Source organism: Monopterus albus, unplaced genomic scaffold (assembly GCF_001952655.1).
Source record: "Monopterus albus unplaced genomic scaffold, M_albus_1.0 scaffold131.1, whole genome shotgun sequence".
In the NCBI taxonomy this organism is placed as follows: domain Eukaryota; kingdom Metazoa; phylum Chordata; class Actinopteri; order Synbranchiformes; family Synbranchidae; genus Monopterus; species Monopterus albus.
This window is the reverse complement of record NW_018128011.1, coordinates 882,646-900,920: the sequence shown is the minus strand read 5'-3', so window position 1 is coordinate 900,920 and position 18,275 is coordinate 882,646. Positions and strand designations below refer to the sequence as shown.

The 18,275-nt window shown below is 40.5% G+C and overlaps 1 protein-coding gene across 1 annotated transcript in view; it reads left to right on the top strand.

Annotated features, from left to right (window-relative positions):
* Positions 1–8: 8 nt before the first annotated feature.
* The window catches only part of rapgefl1 (Rap guanine nucleotide exchange factor (GEF)-like 1), a 47,839-nt gene continuing 29,572 nt past the window's right edge, over positions 9–18,275 (top strand). Inside the window, exons 1-2 of the mRNA XM_020613203.1 lie at positions 9–95; positions 434–714. Coding sequence (XP_020468859.1) covers positions 672–714 — 43 coding nt within the window. The 5' untranslated portion in view covers positions 9–95; positions 434–671. The remainder of the gene's footprint in view (positions 96–433; positions 715–18,275) is intronic.

Here is an 18,275-nt window from a genome sequence, read left to right as displayed (position 1 = left end):
AGCGGGGCCTCCCGCGGGGGGGCCAGCCTGTCCCGGGTCGTACCTTTCTTCAGGGAGACGTCACCGGAGAGCGGCCAGGCTCGGGAGGTGTTCAGGTGAGACATTGTATTTTGGCACTGAGGAGCTGGGCTCAAAACTGAAAAGTACTGAACTTGACCCGAGCAGGGCCTGATTAACTGGGAAAATTAACCCAGGGGCAAAAATGAGCTATGGGCCCTTAATGGTCCTCTGCTTGTTGGACTGTGCTCGCCATGAAATCTGTCACATGGCCCTTTACTTTGGATTAATGTTCATGGCAGAAAGTGCATGTAGAAGTGGAAGACACACATTTGATTACATAAATGGACTGACAGTATACATTTTTAATAAAATTCTGCAGAATAGATATTGCCTTATAGACAAAGTGTAAAATCTGTCCTTTGACCCCCAGCAGCCCTGACAGTGAGGACCCTCCCTCCTGGCCCTCAGCTACAGGGACCGGTCTGGTCACGCTGCCCAGCAGTGCTAATGGCTCTGGGTCCGGGTCTGGTTCTGGAGGAGGAGACATCCGCAGTCCATCTCTGTCCAGTGATGAACAGAGCTCTGAGGCGAGCCTGGTCACAGAGACCAGCAGCAGCGGGGGAGGAGGGACGCCTCTTCATCCAGACACACCTGACAACCTGACCCTCGCCATGCTGGACAGCGTGGCAGGAAAACATTACACCCACTGCACAGGTAAGACAGGAACCTTTCTGTTGCATGTTTCTGAAGGTGTCCAAAATGGCAGCGAAGGGAGGCTATTTTAAAAAAGGAAATAAGATTAAATATTGACTTTAAACCTCTTTGCTCTGAAATTTTGTCTTGTAACTTTCCATCCTCACCAAAATACATCTGTGGGCTTGTGACCAGTGTTGCCTGATTTGACTGACAAAAATGTAGCCCGATATCACAGTCTACTACTAGTAGGCATGGGCCTTTCTTTTAGCCTAGATTTGGTTCCACTGGGACAGCTAAGTTCACCACATCAGCTGTAATCAGTTCTTGTTTGGATGCACTGACAACTATTACTGGATTAGTTTAATGTGCACTTATATGAAGGGCTATTTTCCCCCTATTATTTCTAAGTGGATTTATGGATATTTGGTTATGATGATGATAGTATAAGTGTACACTCGCCGGCCACTTTATTAAGTATACCTGTACAGTTGTATGCAATTCAGTGCCACACTTCCACCTTAACATCGTGTGACCTCAACATCAGTGTTTATGAGACTCAAAATGTTTCAGTTTTTGGTGAAATAGTTATTTTTATTTGGGTGTTAGTGGTGTTAAAGTAGCCCACCTTAACGGCCATCGCTGCTTCAACTGTTGATTGTGTTGATAAGCAGCCATACTATAATAACTAACTTCCTGTTGTTTCTAGAAAACCTGCATGCACTTGCCCCTTTCACCTCACACAGTGTCTTTGCCACACCTTTTTCTCCATTACATTTTAAAGATCTCAGAAAAAGCAGTTTTTGAAAGTAGGCCAAATTACAACAGCCTGTTAAAATCAAATTTTCCTGCCCAATTAAAAAAAAAAACAAATTAGACCAACTGGGTGGGAAGCTGTTCTGTCTGGCAACGCTGCTAATGACTGCCTCGCTTTTGCATTTGATTGAATATTTGACATTACTTTTAAAAAGATAACCTAAATAGTGGAAAGCTGAAAGAAAATCATAGGCTTTTGCAATTTGATTCCCGGAGATGCCCTCTATAACTGATGAGGCTGATGTTATGCAAGTTATTTTGGCAGTCTAACAGGGTTGTTGTGAATCCCTGGTATAGCTTGTATTAGATAATAAGTGTGGTGACAGCCGAGAATATTCTGGTGTCATCTCCTCCAAGGTTTCTCTGCTTTATAGCACAGTAAACCAATATGTTTGGGTTTTGGACCGTTGGTCAGGCAGAAATCTGGAGATGTTGTCTTGGGCTCTGAGAGACCACAACAAATGGTGATCACAGATGAACTGAAAATAAAAGCAGTCGTTAGTTGCAGCCTCACATTTCAACCTGCCTCCTAAAAGGGCAGCTGCTGTGGGAGAAGTGAAGGAAACAGATTGGATTTGACATTATAGGATTCATTTTCAGCAATTCAGCTCAAGTTTAGATCCTCTGTGGTTTGTGTGAGAGAAACTATGGTCTGTCTGATTCAGATTGCCTCTGTTCTGTAGCAGGGTTTTCATTTTATAGTTCATATCATACAGACTGTTCCTGCAGCCTCAAGTGTGTGTGTGTGTGTGTGTGTGTGTGTGTGTGTGTGTGTGTGTGTGTGTGTGAGTGAGAGACAGACACATACACACACACAGAGAGAGAGATCCAGTGGTTACATAATTGCTGCCATCCTCTTTCAGAAAGGCAGCCTGCTTATTACAGCTGGGTGTGCGTGCATGCATGCGTGTATGTATGTTTTACTGCAGGAATGTTTGCTAGCATGGTTTTGTGTGAGTGTGTGTGTACTTCACATGCTCGGAGGCAGAGCACTGATTGTTGCTGTTGGAGGCAGCAGCATGTGATTTGTCATTTGCTCTTTGTCTTATATTTTTGTAGACTCAAATTCTTAAATGAACAAGTACATAAATATAACAATATAATTTTAAAATAAAAACTAAAAGCATATAAAATATTTTGGGAAATATAAAAAAAAAAATTAACATTGTAAAATCAATTTTTGCACCAATTGACTGGTGCATGTAAAATATTTTTTTAATTTCCAAATTAAATTTAAAAAATGTTATTGAACTTAAACATAGTCTATTGTAAGATGTATATTTAAAACACTTAAAATAAAATGCAGTTTATTTTCTTGATTTTGCTGTCTGCTTTGTGAAAATATCTTAGAAACCATCTTTAATGGAAAATATTTTAGAAACATATTCTAAAATATTGCAAGCATTCCAATTTTTTGGGTTGTTTCCAAAATATAAAAAAATCCAAATAAGCTGTTTGTAAAACTTTTTTTTTATTCTACAATAACAATAATAAAATATTTTGTAAGTAAGTAAGTTCAAAATAGTGTCTGGACCTAAAAAATCAGAAATAAGTGTAAAAATATCACAACGGATACTGTGACATATTGATTACCTTCTCTGCAAACGTATGCATGCAGTCATACTTGGATCTGTAATATGAACATGAACATGAAGACAATGTAAAATACAGAAATTCCATCTTGGTCCTCCTGCATTTTTTCCTTATATTTAAATAACAAGGATACAGAGAAATTGCAGAGTAGATAACGCACACTTCTATTAATTAATGAAGGTCTGTACTGGTTATGCGCTCACATGGTCAGAAATATTCCCCCGCTTCCTTCTTGTTCAACAAACCCTCACAAAGGATGCATTCTTATCAACTCATTGTGTAGTTTTGGCTGGTTCGTGTTTGTGTTATGCAATACTTCTCAGTTACTGAACAGTTAACAGTTTGTCTCCACCAAGCAGAGACTGAACTTCAGCTCAATGAAGTGAAACTAATTTTCCTAGCAATATCTATTTCCTGCCTGGTAAGAACCTGGAAAGGCTGTTGACCGTCAGAAGTGACGTGCAGCCTTGTATCTCACAATGCATGGCTGCTGCTGTGATATGACAGTCATACTATAGTCACTGTTTATGTTGTGCTTATGATTTCCCTTTACATTTTCTAGCAGTAGATCAAGATTATATAATCCAATAAACTGTACAAAAATGAACAAAACATTTAAAATCTGTCAGTCTAAATTTTTATTATTCCTGCACGTACTTTCTGCTCACCAATTAAAAGCCTTCATTTTGGATGTTACCGGTTGCATTAAGCTGATTGGTTCCTTTTGAGTCTGTGTCATCATTTTGCGTATGTCCAGATTTCTTGGTCTGTGATGAGTATGGTACTCATTGCACACAAATGGATTCAGAATGATCATGCAGTGGGATATAAAACAATGACCAGTGATGAAGTGTGCAGCAGTACAGCTGCTGTCATCATACTGCAGAGCCAAACTGTCCAGTTTCAGAGTTTGTCACCGAATGAGCTGATAAATTATGGATAATCTGAACCAAGTGTCCTGTTAGGAGGGTGCAAACTGTGGATGCTCAGACTCCACCTCAGTAAACCTTAATGTTTTTCCCTAAGATTTCTCTTAAATCAGTTTACTTCTAGGGGGAAACCCCAGCTTTTCTGCATCTTGTTGTTGCAGCTCCTTATAGATGTTATGTGCCCAGTCTGATTATCATGTGTAATAAACTGGGTGGAAAATGTGAATTTGCACACCTAAAGTCATAATCATTTCATTTTTATTTTTCCCGTTGTTCATACCAACATGCAGTATACCTAGCCTGCACTTGATGTGCACTTTTCCTAATGCGGCTTCTACTCATAGCTGAGCGTATCCCACATTTCACCCTGGTCTGCTGCTCCGCCCTTGTCGAGCTGTTGTTGGTCACGGACTAGGCTGGTTTTAGGACCAGCAGTAATTGGCAGACTTGTTCATGGTGAATTCAACATGTCATTGTTCATTCATATATTTCAGTATTTTTTCTTAATGAGACTGACAAGATTATTATCGCATATTTCAACTTCAATATCTGACATTCTCTTATCAAAGACTTATAGTAGGCTACACCTGCAGATTTCTAGATAACTCTATTGCTTTACTAATTGCAGTACTCCTCTCCGCTCCTAAATGTGTTTTTTTGTTTGTTTGTTTTTTTTTTTTAATCATCTGACTACAACTGTAAAACTGTGTAGTTGATCCTATTTCTTTGTTCCAACAAATGATCTGAGCTGGAACCCAAGTGTGGCCAAGAGAGTGCTGATAAATCAAGATGTGCCTGCAGTCTTAACAGGCACTTGGGCACTGTGGCTGTTACTGGAAATATGTCACACCAGTAGGTACTTAACTGCTTGGTAATACTGCATATGTGGGAAGGACTAATAATGGTAGTGCACCTGAAAGGTGTGTGCGTGTGTTTCTGAAGCTTTCTGACCGCTCGACAGCCAACCCTTAAGTGCTTTTCTAATAATTGACACATTTGAATAATTATGCAGTACTAGCTCACTTAATAGTGAGGAAAAGCATGATGCTGAATCTTTTCATTCAAACGGAAGAAGTGGGTTTCAGTCTGAGGCACAGATTTGTTCTTACTGACAGATTTTGGGTTTCTTCAGGCTGCATGTTAGACTGTCTCTTCTAAAAAATCTTTTCTACAGACATCATCTACGGTGGCCCAGAGGGAACAGTTAGTCACAGAAATGTGACTCTGTGGCACTACAGCAATAAAACTAGAACGTGAGTGAACAGGATGAGACAAGAATAAAACAGAAATGTTCTAGGCAGTGGATTTGTAAATTTAGGGCAAAGACGCACCAAGCCGACCTGAAAGAACTGGCACAAACGAAGGCTGACTGCTGCGTCACCTCACCTTGGCTTTATCTGGGCCAGTCAGTTTGATAAAGTGACACTTGAGCACACCACATAGACTACGGCCAACGGCTGACTAGCACATACGTTCTGCACCTGCATGACAGAAATAATGCCAGCAGGGGGCAGTCGCTATATTTCTCGTTAAGAAAGGGAAAGAAAAAGATCCAGACTGCAGAAGTCTAAGCTATAAACAAAGCACCGCTTGTTCAAAACAGCTGCTGTTTAAAGAGAAAATGTCAGATAAGAAGTTGCAAACGCCACTGCTGATCTGTGCCCTTGGTCTTTTGGTTGTGGGAGAAAAAAGGATGTTGTAGAGACAAAATAAAGAGAAACTGTGCTGAACTGCTGAAACTGTGGATACTCTAGTCACAGGCTGAAGGGTCTTTCTCAAACTATTTTCCTCTCATACATTGATTCGTTAAGATGAACAGCCAATCAGAGTGGTCTCTCTCTCACCGATGAGGCCCAACCGGCCGACGCCGATTCCATATGTCGAATTGGTCAAAAGGCACTGACTAGTACCAACGGTACGTGGCACACCAGGAAGACGATTTTAATGGTCTTTTTTCAGGTTTAGAAGTGTTGCGGTTTTTTTAAACAAAATGTTGTTGCAGATGTTAATTTTTTTTTTTTTTTTTTTTTGCTGTGAGAGGTTGAGCATTTCTGCCCCTGTTAGAGAAATGTGTGAAAAGTCGCTTTTCCTCGCTTTTCTTGTCTCTGAACCTCCATTTGAGCAGAGACTGGGCTGCAGTCCAAAGGTCTGTGATTAGCAGTGCGTTGTTGTGGTTTGTTTGTCTCCTACACTTTTAACAGATACAGAGAGTTCTTACAGCAGATTAGTTTTCTGTTTGTACCAGTGGCAGTGGATGGAGCTTAATGCTAAACTGTTGTTTAGGAGAAAAATGTTCAGACACATCACTTAGATGTACACTTGGGTGCTAAGATGCCAACCAAAGATAAAGGTGTTAAATTCTCAGAAATATCATTTTAAAATGTCTTGTTTTGTTCAACCAGCAGTCAAAAACAAAGACATATTCAATTTGTTAAAACACACACACATACATGCACGCAAAAGCTGGAAATATATTTCCATGCCAAATCCCAGGGTCCACTTACTTTAATTATAACAGTAGGTGTATTTATTTACTGATGGATTACTCTAGTGATTTATGGTACATGTCTCTCATGAGCCTTTCAGCTTTACAGAGGCTTTTAGTCCACACACATTTTCAATCTTACCCTTTTTACAAATTCCTAAGATGTGGAAATCAGATTTTACTACTCCTTTGTTAAAAGCTGGCGATGCTTCCTCCTCTGTTAAAGAAAGAAAAGGAAGAATAATTCTGTCTGTGGTGGCTAAAACACTTGTGTAATCATTGGAAAGACTTTTTACATGCTAATGCTATTTTGTCTGAGTAGACAGTCTGGATTTCAGGACTTGTGTGTTTCTCGGGGCGTTTTTGTGTCGTGATGTGTTTTGGTCTCTTGTTCAGCCTCTCAGCTTTTGTATTGATCAGCTGCTGCTGCCCGGAGTGAAAGACAATAATGGACCATAAATATGAAGTGCTAATTTATGGACTTCACATGTACAACCACAACAACTGTAAATGCATTAATTACAACTGCAAACAAAGACTTTGTTTAAAGGGCCCATGACATGCTTTTCCTTGTTTTTTGACTTATCTACAATGTTACAACGGTTAATTATCTTAGACGTGACCTAAAGCTCAAAAAATGAGGTGTATGTACGTTGTAGTATTTCTATGCAGAACAAACTCGGTTTATACACGTCTCGTAAACTCTTGCTCAGGAGAACGTGACCTAAAAAAATAAAGTATTATGTGATAGTTTAAGGATTTCCTTGAATGGGCATAAATCCAGGCCGTTGGGCATAAATCCAGGCCGTTGTGCATTAATGTGAACTTGCCTGACATCCATTGGTGCCCCCACCATATTGGCAGAATGTTACATTGCCTTTTTGTTATGCATGTTTTCAATAAAGCTCATTTAAAAAAAAAAAAACATCCACCAGTGCCATTGTAAAAGCAGAGTTTTTCGACTGCGCCCGTTTTTGTGGATATATTTTACCTCCTGCTGCTGCACTGTGACCAGAGGATGTGGAGAAAAACACACGGCCTGAGGTAACAACATGTCCAGGAATGCTCCTGTACAGGGACCCCCTGTTTTACCTGACCAGGTCTAACCTATAAACAGCTGGCATGTGAAGCCCCCTGGGGTGGTGAATGATCAGCTCATCAACGCTGGATTCCCCCGGAGCACACTACCTGTTTGTTTTGACTACTTGAGCTCAGCCAGTGTGTCTGATGCATGTGATGTGTTGCTGGTTAACCAGCGGATTAAAGATCCATGATCTTATTGTTAGTGCTACGCTACCTGTTGGAATTAATTTCATTACTTTGGGACTGTATGTGGTCGTGTGGGGGAAGACGCAGCGACGACCGGTTGGATTTACTGACCTTGGAGCTACAGTACTTTAAAGGGGGTGATGTTTACGCTATTCGCTGGGACTTAACTGTAAGTTTAAAAAAACACATTGCTTGTTTTTGTAATGTTAGAGAAAATTGTTGTAAGGCTGGATAAGTTACTATGTCTGCATTATGCCACTTAAAATATGGGGTTTCTCACTTACCCGCTTTGTTTAGAGTGTTACACGTCTCTTTTCATCAGTACATATACTGTTGTTTACCTGTCTACGGAGGACAAATTCAAATTAATTAATGCCATTGCGGTTCATTGTGCTGTTCATTTGCGACACAACACTAGCAACAGGAGTCCTCTTGTTTTCAGGAAGAGGCTCTCTGGTCTTATCATTCTAAAAAAATTACAGACTATTTGGAGTTAGGAATGGTGCCAAGATAATCTAGAGGTATCCAAGATTAAACATTAAATGGCTGGAAACAAGCAAACTGAGCAGCCATGGGGACTTTAAGCTTCTGCTCAACACAGTTGTTTCTTTAACTTCACTGATAATTCTTAGTTTCACTCGAGCATTGTGTCTAAAGCCTGTTTTCTGTGTATGCACAGAAGTGAATATGCACAGGTGTCACTTGGAGGTGTTTGCAGGGCATTTTCCTTTTATACTTGATTGGGTGGACATCAGTGTTTATTAATCAGTATATTTAAGGGGGTCAGTGCACTTTAGTGAACATTACTTTAAATGCAAGTTAGCCAAGAGGCAGTTTTTCTTCTGTATGTGGTTTTTCATCTGTAGTCACTGGACAGCTGTTATAGTCATCCTGAAAGCCGGGGGTGTAAAGGTACGCATATTTGTACCAAACCATTTACCAGTACAGGTCTTTCAGTGCGGTGCACATGTGTACCGAATGCAGTCTTCTAGGCTTGTTTTGTGTGATTTTTTTCTTTTTTTCTTTTTTCCAAATTCACCATCCTACACAGACGTATTAAATCGCAGAGTGGAGCACAGCACACTTAGCTGAATATCTTAGTTCAGTGGTGACCAGGTATTTTTTGGAAACACATCAAACTTGCTAACTGATTTGAAACGGCACCAGGCGAATATCACTGCTGCAAGGAAAGAACGAGTGCAATACAGATGCTGCTTCCTTCATCATTTAAACAGCTTTCCTTGGAGCACTTAGTCATGGTAGTTTGCAGCAGAATTCTGTTTTATGTTTATATGTTGCATTTACAATTTTCCCTTATTATACTGAAAATTGACTGAACCGTGACTTTAAAATCGAGGTACGTTACCAAACCACGATCTACTTTACACACCTAGTAGAAACATAATTCAAGATTGAAATTACAACGTTTTTGTGCGGTGCAAAAATGAAAAGTAGAGGAGAATACTGATAATAAAACCCATCATACAGAACATCATTATGCTGCACTGTCAGGTGCTGTTTAAAACATGCAACACGGTGCTCATAATAAAAGACATACCAAGCAGCAAAATGGGAAATATTATTGTAAACAGAAATGTGGAGTAAATAAGACAACACTGTGCTACCTTATTAGACACTGACATAACATGTGAGACAGAGGCACAGATGTGAAAAGCCCATACCAAAGTATCAAATACATAAATCACTCTGGCACAACATAAGCAAATCACACAGCTACATGACATTAGACCTTTGACATGGGACAGCGAGATTTGATTGATTTTCTTAGTGCTAATCAACCATTTTCTGTGTGAAATGCCATTAAGACATCAGGCCTCTTTGTAAGCTTGCTATTGTCTGGTCTCTGTGCATGGTAAAGCTAATTTAAACAATGGTGATTTGGCTGTATAACAGGTCACAGCCAGCTACTGGACATTTCTGCTGCTGGTTGTAATTCTGCAAATTATTAATGTAAGATAATTTGAGCTCTATGCCTCCTCTGTGTATCTGAAAAGCCTCATTAAAGTTGAGTAATATCCAAAAGGAAAAATAAAAAAAATCCTAAAATGGTTATTATTTCAGTTTCTGAGTGTGGGTGAGTAACAGGTGGGTTCTGGTGCTGAGCTTTGCAGTTGCACACCAAGTAAAACTTTTGTAAATCTGAACTTCTGTAGATGGGAGATTAAAACATCTTCCCAGTTTAAACAAGTTTTTAGTAACTTTTGGCAGGATGACTCTGGATGGTAACGTGTGTTAGCTGATCTTTTTGTTAGTCAGTTTACTTGTATGTCAGTGAACCGATTTAACCAAAGTAAAAAGGTGTGCAACATGCGTGAGTAACAAGCAGGGAGAGGCTTTGTTTTCATTTCTGATCGTGCTGCATGTTTAAACTCTCGGTCTGAATACACAGTGTCCTGATTTGATGTGATTTTGTTTCAGTAGCCTGAACATTACTCTATTTTATAATCATTTAATGCAGAGTCTGAGCCTGTCGATCCTTTTCAGTCAGTGTGACCCGCATCCAGCTTTGATTTCAGCACCGTGTGTCTGCGTCACACCCACGACACGCACTCATGCAGTCATAAAGTATGTTTGAGCATTTCTATGGTCCGAGTTGCCTCTACGCTCGGCATTTCTTTGTCTCGCTGACATGCTTCTCATCTAATGTCACTTACCTTCACTGATGATGGATTCTCACTTGTCTGGTTTTACCTGCTCGAGTCGGGTACACACAAATGGTTTTACGTGCACTGTTTCCACACACACCTACAGAAATACTTTTACACAACTGTGTTTGATAGAACTTTTGCCAAAACCAGATTTTTAGTGATGAGGTGTTTTGGCTCTAATGTCAGTGTGAAAACAAAAAGACACGAGGATAATATTCTTGTATCCTTGTGATGAGGTCTACTAAAAGAGCCACAGAAAATCCAGGTGTGATACAAATGTATTTGTTTAACATAAACACATACCCTTAAGTCCCTGGAAATGATTTAAAATCCAAATCCTCCCCAGCTGTTTGGTGCTTCACTCAACAACATAACCACGGCCTGACTGAAAGCAAGACATGACGTTTGACGTTCAGCGTCAAAGCGGCTGTCAGTTATCAGCTCCTGATGAGCTGCAAGGACAACAAACGGCCTACAGCAGAAATGTGCTGGACAACGATAGTTTTCATGTAGACCTTGTGCATGTAACCATAGGACCTGGGTGATTTAAACAGCACTATGTGGAGATTACACTGCACTCAAAACACCACGTGCGTGTCAGGGAGACATTTCATAGAATGGAGTTCTATCTGTTGGGTGAAAAATGCATCTTAAAACACGCTTCTTCTGATCTGGCCTTAACCGTACCTGTGTATGTGACTCGACCTGTTGTTTTACAGGCTTCCCGGGTGAGTCACTGAGGCGCTTTAACAAATAATTGATTGGTTGGATTGATTTTTCGCCGTGGCGGGCCGCCGCATTTGAATGTTACCAGCAGAAACACTGCCTACATACATACAGTATAGTGTACATACAGGAAAGTGATTATTGATACAATTTGCTTGCCATATATGATCTTGGGAATGTGTGACAGTACATTTAATGTGCTGTCAGACATCGCTAGACACCTGTAGTCAACCTGTCTGTTAAGCTGATAGCCAGGTGGTGTTGGTGGGCTCAGATTCTATTGTCTCAGAGAGGTATCAACATTCTTTGAGCTCTGTTTTCATATCAAATCCTTTTGTCACTTGCTCCTCCTGAAAACCTCCTGAGCTGGAAGGAGTAGTACATTATTGTGACAACCAGCAACAGTGAGTTGTCATTATCTGTAGCATAACTACATATTAAACACAGTTTAAAATTTACTAAATTTTATGTTTATTGCATTTTGCTTTGTGTTGTTAATGTAAATGTATGTAGTTAATGCAGTTTGTGCCTTATTGTTAAAAACTCATAATACATGAACAATGATAATCTTGTGGCACCCTTGACCTGTTCCCAAGGCACCTGGTTTCCTATGGCACCCACTTTGGGAACCACTGGTCTGAGGGACTTTTTTGAGAATCTGAAATTTTCTACCTTTTTGCATTCTGAGATTTCCTCTAATCATCTATTATGTGTTGGAGGGAAAGCATGTTTCTATTTAAGAAGAAGGGCACATCTGGCTGATAGGGTAGTAGACGCTGTGGCGTACCGTGCTGTTTCATTTGAGGTGGGTGGAAACCAAACAAGGTGGTTAGAAGGTCGGGGGCGAAATCCCATTTTCCTGCATGTAACTCCTTCAGATTTTCCACAGTCACATTTGGTGTCTCTGAGACCCTGGAATCAAATGCTCCAGGTTTGTTTTTAAATCCTGGCCAATGAGGAGGTGTGTGTGTGTGTGTGTTTTATTATTGAGTGCAGACTGACGTAGTAGGCTGGATATAGATAATCCTGGCTCAAGGTTCAGTCTTGTTTTTGTGTGTGTGTGTGTGTGTGTGTGTGTGTGAGGGCGTAGATGGTTTTAACACAGTGAGGGTGTGTCGAGACATAGGATTAAAAAAAATTGTCTGTGTTTCTTGCAGAGGCAAGGAAAATATGTTAACTCTGTGAATGACCTGATTTTTTGCATAAAATGGTCATAACATGATCTGGTCTTCATCTAAGTCATGAGTAGAGACAAACACAATGCACTTAAGATAATAATACACAAACAATAAGAATTATTGTTTTGTGAACATAACCATTAAACACTGAAAGTGCTGGTGGCAAAAGTAGTAGTAGGTGGGAAGTAGTAGGAAGTGGTGCTGCGTGTTTTGTTTTTTTGTTTTTTTTTTTCAGACAAATCTACTTTTGTTTCATCAGCCCACAGAACAGTTTCCCAGTAGTGCTGTGGAGTGTCAAGGCGCTCTTTGGCAAACTTCAGGTTTACAATGATGTTTTTTTTTTTTTTTTTACCATGGATACCATGCAGCCGTGCGCCATCATGTACTGTATGTATGGTGAACACAGATGTCAACTAGCTCCAATGATTCCTTTAAGATGTTAGTCGTTGCTCTGGGCAGACAGCAGCCAGGCTGTCTCCGTTTGTTGACAGTTTGTCTAATTGTGGAATGATTAATATCTGAACTCTTTGTAAGCCTTTTCAGCTTTATGCAAATCAACAGTTCTGGATCATAAGTCTTAGAGCTCATTTTTGTGAGACATGTTTCACACGCAACAGCCGAGCACACTTGGAATGTTTTTAGAAGTCAAAGCAGCTCTAAACCACACCTCCAGTCTGGATTCATTGATTGGACTCAAGGTTTGTTAACTCCTAACTCCATGTAGCTTCTGTTTATGTCAGTAGCCTAGGGCCTCACATACTTTCTCTTGACACTGTACCAGCCTTTCATTAAGAACATGACATTCTGTGAGCACTCCCCAAGGTGTTCAACCTTCAGACAACACCTATGGATCTGACTGCAGACCTCATGTCTGCAGACCCTAAGTATGGTCTCTAGAGGTGAGGCGCACCACTTTCTTTCTGCCACAAAACTATAAACAGGGGCCAGCTGCTGTGCACAGCTGAACTGACACTAACAGGGTGGATACTGTAATATAGCTCTTATATTTGTAGGTGAGATGTATCGAAGAAAAAAATCACTAATAATGCTGCGTGTTTATAAAAACTACAAATATCTACAAATAAAAGGCAGGAACCAGTGAACCACAAGCAAATGACAAATAAACCAGACGGCTATTGAACATACTCAGCCGGCTTGCTTGATAATTTTCAGAATTTACATATATCTACACATTCAGGTGAAGTTTTAAGCTGCTGCTTAGTCTAGTACTGTTTCAGCTTTTTCACCATTTCATCAGGGTTAGCGATGAGAACTGGCTGTTCCTGCTACTGATAACTCTAACTAAACCTGTTACGCCCTCACATAGTTTCACAACTGCACTGGTGCCTAGAATCTAAATGTAAGTTAGAGTGGTTTAAAAATCTGCGAACAGCTCAACGTTGACACGAGCCTCAGCTGCGAGCAGATGGTTTTAAATACAGCACAAATAAACACGAACAATCAACCAGTGGTTGCTATGGATGACATGTGTCTCCCACCCCATAATATTCTCACTGTGTGAGTGTGAGTGAGATAAGCTGCCTCACAGGTAAAGCACAGAGACGATAAGTTTCCTGACAGTTTGATAAAAGGTGAACAAACCTGTCAAAGCTTCTTACATAACACGCACTCAACACCAGGCGAGTTGAGGCAGGCAGGTGTCCAGAGGAGGCAGAGTTACGCTGCGAAACAGAATGTAAATAACATTTCTACTGAATGAGTCCACACTGCTAGTTGTGTGTCGCATTGTCATTTTATATTGTGTGTGCACATTTGTGTAGTCTCATCCTTTAAGCCTTCGCACTGGAATCGCTGACAGAGAAACGGCATGAAGTGTGTGTGTGTGTGTGTGTGTGTGTGTGTGTGTGTTCTCTGGCCTCTGACAGTTACTGTACAAAAATAAAAACTAAAAGTTGGGAAAACCAGTAGAATTCAGGAAGTTTAACTTAATTCCTTTTTGCTTTGAGTTTCTCCAATTTAACATTTATACTTCTGTTAATTCATGTTAGAATTAACATGATCACAGCTCAGGAAGGTTACTTCTGTTAATGTATTTAAAAATGTTTAATTAGTGAAACTTACTATGAGATTTTACAGTGTAAAAGGATGTGGAGGATCTTAAATGGAAAAAACTGTTTTCTCTGCGTTGTTCATTGTTCAGCTTCAGTGTTAGCAAGACTTTCACCTTTTTGCTGAAACAAGAGACTTGTCAGTCTGGTTTCAGAGTCCGTCGTAATGAAGAAACAACACTAGTGAAAGTCACCAATGACCTCCCCCCTAGCCTCAGACAAAGGACTTGTCTCCATGCTTGTCCTCTTAGATCTCACTGCTGCTTTTGACACCACTGATCACAGCATCTTATTACAGAGACTGAAACATGTTACTGGGATTAAAGAACTGCACTAAGTTGGTTCAGACCTTATTTATCAGTTAGATTCCAGACCTGGTCTAGACCTGACTTTGTAAAGTGTCTGGAGATGACACTATTGGTGCTATACAAATGAAATGAAATTGATTTGTATTTTCCAGTTGCTTATACAATGGCAGGTGACTGTCACATATGTTTCAGTTGTAAGCGCTGTCCATGCATCCATGGTCAGAGACACCTTTTCAGCATTTGTCAAACAACTGCACAGCTCACATGCATTATCATCATACATCCTGCCATGCTGTGACCATTTTTCTTGAGGGAACCATATTCTCCAGCTGAACAAATGCCATTAAACTTTGAAAACCCTAAACCCTCGACGAAGCTAGTGGGTAGCATGTCCTTTGCTACTATATTTGTGATGAGGGGTCGTTGTATGCTCTGCACGTCGATCATCAAACTTCCCTCTTTGGGTGACAAAGCTGCACATCTTGTTGACAAAAGGGGATGAAGGTCTCAGGGTCTGATTTAACCACCTGTAAAACAGCTTTAATAGTTTTAGTTTACAGACTTCATTCTACTTTGTTCCTCTGTAATGAAAACATTTTGCCACACAGCTGAAAAGTACCTGGAAGAAACTGCTGAGTATTTATTGTAGCTGCAGTAGTTGTGGGTTCCTGCAGGTGTTTTTCCCCTAGGAACAGTCATTTGACTTTGGTGGGAATTCCTGGGAAATACCTGGATCTTAATAACCGGCATTGACCTTTAGTCATAACAACATAAGGGAATATAACAGTTTAATGGAGTGGTTTTCCAGCTCTCCAGGGAAACCTTTAGTATCTGTGATTGCGTGCGTTTGAATCCCAGTGTCATTTTAAATGTAAAACACTACAGAAGATGAAGAAACACAAAGAGAGAAACAGAGTGTGTCAGGGCTGCTTTCTGCGTGGGAGGAGGATTTTATTTATTTATTTATTTTTTTAAAAAGCCATGAAGTGAAGAAGCTGCCCACTCGTTTACCTCTCTCTGGATACTTTTGCCTCCCTTCCTCCTCCTCGTCTTTCTGTCTTTCTCGACCTCTCGGAGCTGCAGGTTCCCTTGCTCAGCTTTCTGTTTGTGAAGTTGTTAGTGCAGCGGGTCATGTGTGTACCTACCTGTGTTTGTGTGTCATATAGATATGCATGTACTGTGTGCGCAGATACATAAGAGGCTCTTCAGCACCTGTTCACATAGCAACTGGCTCTCAACCAGACATTTGGAGAGGAGGAGTGGGAGGAAGAGAGAGAGAGAGAGAGAGGAAGGGAGAGAGAGCAGCAGAGGAGGTGGGAGGAAAAAACACAAACGGACTCAAATTAGAGGCTTCAGGCTGAACTGTAATACACACGAGAAACTAACTTCAGCTTCTCCCTATTAAAATTTAAGTTCAGTCCATGTTATTGCCCTCAGAGGCTGATTTCACTTCTAATGGAGCCGTGCTGCTGATTTTGGGATTCACGGTGTCATTAAGAAGAAAGGCTTCAAATTAAGCTTTAAATTCAAAATTTTACTTGGGTATTATATAATAGAGATTAAGACACATTGCTTGTTGACTGTTTTGAACATATTAACAATAACAAACATAAAGCTATATTTTTAAGCTGTAACGTCTACCTCCTAAACCTAGATTAGTCAGCACAGTGATCACAAGTCACTAACTTGTTGATGACCTCTGCTCGTGGTTATTGCGACATGGTTTCTGTACAAAGCATGCACCTGCCCGCTGTTTGATGGTCGGTTGCGAAAGATGTGGCATCTCTAGAGTTTTGAGTGATTTTGTTTTTGGATAAACCAGAGACTTTTCGAGCACCCATCACCTTCTGAAGGTTGTGGCACCTCCTCCCTTTTCTCCAGATGTGGCCACAGCAGCTCAGTTTCCAGCTTGCCAGGAAGGTAATTTGTCCTGGAAAATCACTTGTGCGTTGTGCGAGGCAGTTGAATTAACTATGAGAGTCCTAACTTTTCTTGTGACTGCTAATTGGATGTATCTTGACGGTTGCATCATTCAGGGGTCTGTATTGTCATGCTCCGGTTCTGCTTTTAAGTCATCTGATTCATGAATCACACAAAAGCTAATTCTTTGCCATAGTAGCTTCAGGCACGTCTTCATTTGCAGAACTGCTGTGAACGTAGCCCTGAAAAAAATGTTTTTGTCCCAACCCTGACAGCACCATCATGTTCTGTGTCATCGCGTCTGCATTTGCTCATAGTGGCAGCAAGACAACAGTGCCGCCATGAGGTCAGACTGGGAAAAAACCTGTTTAATCCAGCATGTTGTGAACAAAAGTAGATTAGAAGCTTGCATTTCTGGTGTAACTAGTGACCCTATAGACTTAAAGACTAGAGCAGAACATTAGAAAAACAATGCTTTTAATCATTTTTGATGGATTGACTCCAGAGCATTGTTTGAAGAATATCAGCGATTTTAGTGCTTAATTGAATAAACTGAATGAATAAGAAAGGGTGTAACATAGTCCTGGGTTAATCATATTAAACCTTTTTCAGACATGGGATATGTAACATCGCTGGCTTCATCAGTCCATTAAGGTCACTTTTCTGGTAATGTTCCTAATGCTCATAGTTAAAGGTGGTGTTGTACTTGACTACATTAAAGGGCTGTGATGAGAGCTCATGCCACGAGATCTTGCAATACTAAAACTTGACAACATTTCTTGTTGAAGCGAAAGCTGTCTCACAATATGAGTCCATAACAGAACCAGAGCCAGGATGACGAAGTGTGACGGCAAAGTGAAAATAGCATAGATCACACACAAGTTCAGTTAGGAGTTAGAAGCTCATGCATAGTTCATGCGCAGTTATTAGAGACTCATGTGAAATCATATCAGGAGAGAAGCCAGTGAGTTGACCATGTGGCAAAACCTTTTCCAGTGCTGGCATATTGCTGTCTTTTACTGCATATGATGATTCATATTCAGAAAGTAGGACTGAAGCCACGTTCGTCCACTTTTCTCTGCTGAGACCAATTCTATCCAACACTTCTGCCATTTTTCAGATGTTTTGATGCACCTCTCTGACGTAGTCGCCCAGCCGTCTCACAGCTACGTGCCTAGACCGAACTAATCGATAATTAAATTGGTTGCCAACTATTTCTGTTATTGATTAGTTCTTGCAGTCCTAATGTAATGTTTCTTACTACTTACACGAAAGCCGTTTTTCTGCTAGAATTGTTAGGCCCACTAACAACGTCCTACATCAGTTCGTTGTAATAGTGTGTGCTTGTCCGGTAATGTGACTGCATGTAGTTCAGACTTGTGCCATATTGAAAGTGATCCATGAATGTCACCAGAGCTGAGCTAGAAAGATTGCCACTGCAGCTTTTACGGTAAAGTAAACAGGGTGCTCATTCAGACATGAAGCTGACGTGTTCAGATGCTGTCAGATTAATGGAAAGGAGTGCGTATCTGAAAGGCGCTTTAGAGACTTAACTGTTCTTTTATAACTCCTTTGACATGGCGGGCACTGCTTTGTGGTTTTTCTGCTGTCACCAAGCCT